General features: G+C 41.3%; 1 protein-coding gene across 4 annotated transcripts in view; it reads left to right on the plus strand.

Moving 5' to 3' along the window:
* SLC5A3 (solute carrier family 5 (sodium/myo-inositol cotransporter), member 3) overlaps window positions 1-3092 on the plus strand; it is a 3978-nt gene extending 886 nt beyond the window's left edge. For 2 of the 4 annotated variants that reach the window (XM_009694897.1, XM_009694895.1), the window contains exon 2: window positions 726-3092. In XM_009694897.1, coding sequence (XP_009693199.1) covers window positions 726-2845 — 2120 coding nt within the window. In that variant the 3' untranslated portion in view covers window positions 2846-3092. Of the gene's footprint in view, window positions 1-579 lie in introns of those variants that run through there. The other 2 variants (XM_009694898.1, XM_009694896.1) reach the window with 2 other exon arrangements.
* The last annotated feature ends 442 nt before the right edge of the window (window positions 3093-3534 follow it).

Here is a 3534-nt window from a genome sequence, read left to right on the forward strand (position 1 = left end):
TCCCTCCCCCCCCCTCCCCCCCCCCCCCCCCCCCCGATTGCTTCAAAGAGGAAGACCTGTTCAGTGGCTTGAGAAGTAGACTTGTGAGACTCTAAAGAACAATAAAATGTATTTGTGTTCCTTCTCTTGTTGTGGGGAATTTGGGTCACTTAATACTCCAGAATTACTGTGTCCCTTATGGTACTTGTAAACATAAAAGTTGACTTGTAAAAGGCACTACTACTTAGTTCTATGAATATTTAATTATGTTTATTATGGATTGCATAAATACAGCAGGAAGTATAAGGGGGAAAAGTCTGTGGTGTTCAGTCGTTGTTTTACTAGACTTCAAATTTTTTCTCATTACTTCATGAAATTCTTCTCTAATTCAATCTTTGTCTTTTGTCTTTGCTGCCTTGCAGGGTTGGTACAGTAGGCCTCACTAAACTTAGCTGCAACTAAGAATTTCTCCTACATCAACTGAGTTAAGGCTGATGCTCTTGTGGAATGTGGATTAAAAGTGCGTGCTAAGTTCCAAATTTCCATTTGAGAAGCGGAGAAAGTAAATGTACCACAACCACCAGCATCAGGACAGCAAACCAAGGGACAAAGAATTTGATCCGCAGTGTTGATATATGTTAACTGGTTCACGTGTTGCTTAAAAGACTTTTGCTGGGGGGCGAGAAGTGGACGTCAGCTGTGCGAAGTCATTTTGTTTACAAAAATGAGGGCTGCTTTGGAAACAGCAGACATTGCCATTGTGGCACTGTACTTCGTGCTTGTAATGTGCATAGGTTTTTTTGCCATGTGGAAATACAATCGGAGCACCGTAAGTGGCTACTTTTTGGCAGGGCGTTCTATGACCTGGGTAGCTATTGGTGCATCTTTATTTGTGAGCAATATTGGAAGTGAACATTTCATTGGGCTCGCAGGATCTGGAGCGGCGAGTGGATTTGCAGTAGGTGCATGGGAATTCAACGCCTTAATGCTTTTGCAGCTTTTAGGATGGGTCTTCGTCCCAGTCTACATCCGGTCGGGAGTATACACCATGCCTGAATACTTGTCCAAGCGTTTTGGAGGGCATAGAATTCAAATATATTTTGCAGCATTGTCTCTAATTCTTTATATCTTCACCAAACTCTCAGTTGACTTGTATTCAGGGGCACTTTTTATTCAAGAATCGCTAGGTTGGAACCTCTATTTGTCAGTTATCCTCCTTATTGGAATGACTGCACTGTTAACTGTGACTGGAGGTCTTGTGGCTGTCATCTACACAGACACCCTTCAAGCTCTGCTTATGATTATTGGTGCCCTCACACTTATGATCATAAGTATTACGGAGGTTGGTGGGTTTGAAGAAGTTAAAAGAAGGTACATGTTAGCGTCACCAAATATTACGTCTATCTTGTTAACCTACAACATTTCCAATACCAATTCCTGCAATGTCAACCCAAAGCCTGATGCTCTTAAAATGTTGCGCGAGCCAACAGACGAAGATATCCCCTGGCCTGGATTTCTGTTGGGACAGACCCCAGCTTCTGTCTGGTACTGGTGTGCCGATCAAGTCATAGTTCAGAGAGTTCTAGCTGCAAAAAACATTGCTCATGCCAAAGGATCCACTCTGATGGCAGGCTTCCTAAAGTTGCTGCCGATGTTTATTATAGTTGTCCCAGGGATGATTTCACGAATACTGTTTGCAGATGATATTGCCTGCATTAATCCGGAACACTGTTTTCAAGTCTGCGGGAGTAGAGCTGGATGTTCTAACATTGCCTACCCACGTTTGGTGATGAAACTTGTGCCGGTTGGTCTGCGGGGACTGATGATGGCCGTGATGATTGCTGCACTGATGAGTGACTTGGACTCGATATTCAACAGTGCCAGCACCATATTCACGCTTGATGTCTACAAACTCATTCGGAAGAGTGCAACATCTAGAGAACTGATGATCGTAGGAAGAGTCTTTGTTGCATTCATGGTAGTTATAAGCATTGCCTGGGTCCCGATAATTGTAGAAATGCAAGGTGGTCAGATGTACCTTTATATTCAAGAGGTAGCAGACTACTTGACCCCACCGGTGGCTGCTCTCTTTCTTATGGGTATCTTTTGGAAGCGTTGCAATGAGCAGGGGGCTTTCTATGGCGGAATGGCTGGCTTTGTTCTTGGAGCGATACGGTTGATACTGGCGTTTATCTATCGTGCTCCGGAGTGTAACCAGCCAGATACTAGGCCAAGCTTTATCAAAAACATCCATTATATGTATGTTGCGACAGCTCTGTTCTGGATCACTGGGATTGTGACCTTTGTAGTGAGTCTCCTCACCCCTCCACCTACAAAGGAGCAGGTTCGGACCACCACTTTCTGGGCTGTGAAAAACAGGAATGTAAAAGAGAACGCTGCAAAGGGGGAGCTGTACAAAGTGCAAGAAAAGAGCATCCTCAAGTGCAATGAAAACGCTAACCATATCATTCCAAATGGCAAATCAGAAGAGAATATTAAAAATATTAAGCCAGAGGATATCAATCTTCTGGTTACTTGCAGAGATGACAGCAACCCGGTGATTTCTGTGAGTCACTCGGAAGTTGAAACACCAGTTGATTGTTACTCGAACGGACAAGCAGCTTTGATGGGGGAGAAAAAACACGAGGAAGAGACTGATGATAGAGAGAGACATTTGAAATTCATAGATTGGTTCTGTGGCTTTAAAAGTAAAAACATGAACAAGAGAGCTGTTCGGGAGATGGAGGAAGAGACTGTTTGTTTACAAATGCTGGAAGAGACTCCAAAAGTTAAACTATTACTAAATACTGGACTGATCTGTGTCTGTTCGCTTGGAATATTCATGTTTGTCTATTTCTCTTTGTGAGTGAATAGTGAACTTTTAAGGGTATGGCTAAACATACAGAAGTTGATACAGGTCTCTGGAGATTTTTTTTTCTTTTTTTCTTTTCAAATAACATAACTGCAACCCAGGCACTGTTTACGCTATAATTGTAAGATCAACTCAACTTTAGCCTATTTAGAGACCATTTGAGACATGTTGTGCTATCTCTGCTGAAAGGAGAATGTGTTGTGTGGTCTCTCTTTCTTTTTTCCTTGTTGTCTCTTTTTTTTTTTTTCCATTTGCAGTACTAACTTTTTTTTTTCCATGTATACATGTATAAATATACCAAAGGCAGGGAGGTGGCTGAGTTTGAAGTCAGGCAGTTACAGAGCTCAGTCAGCATTAAGGTGAAGATAACAAATAATCATTTACCAACATGTAAAATCTAAATGATTAAATCTGTGTCAAAAGATACTTTTTTTTTTTTAAATATTGGGCTGTGATGCACATTGCTGTGTAGTCATTCTTTGTAACATAGCTGTATTACCTTGGCCAGCTTAGCACTTTTTAATTTTACTCACTGCTTCTAGTTTTTTTTTTTTTTTCAGTTTCTCATCTCTTTTATGGCAACAACAGGAAGATATTTCGTGTCATCTTGTAGCACTTAAAACATGATAGCTGTTAATAGTTTTCTCTCTTTTTCCTCTGTAAGAAGTTTTTTTGTCTTCTGA

This window comes from Cariama cristata, unplaced genomic scaffold (genome assembly GCF_000690535.1).
Source record: "Cariama cristata isolate BGI_N322 unplaced genomic scaffold, ASM69053v1 scaffold36602, whole genome shotgun sequence".
In the NCBI taxonomy this organism is placed as follows: Eukaryota; Metazoa; Chordata; class Aves; order Cariamiformes; family Cariamidae; genus Cariama; species Cariama cristata.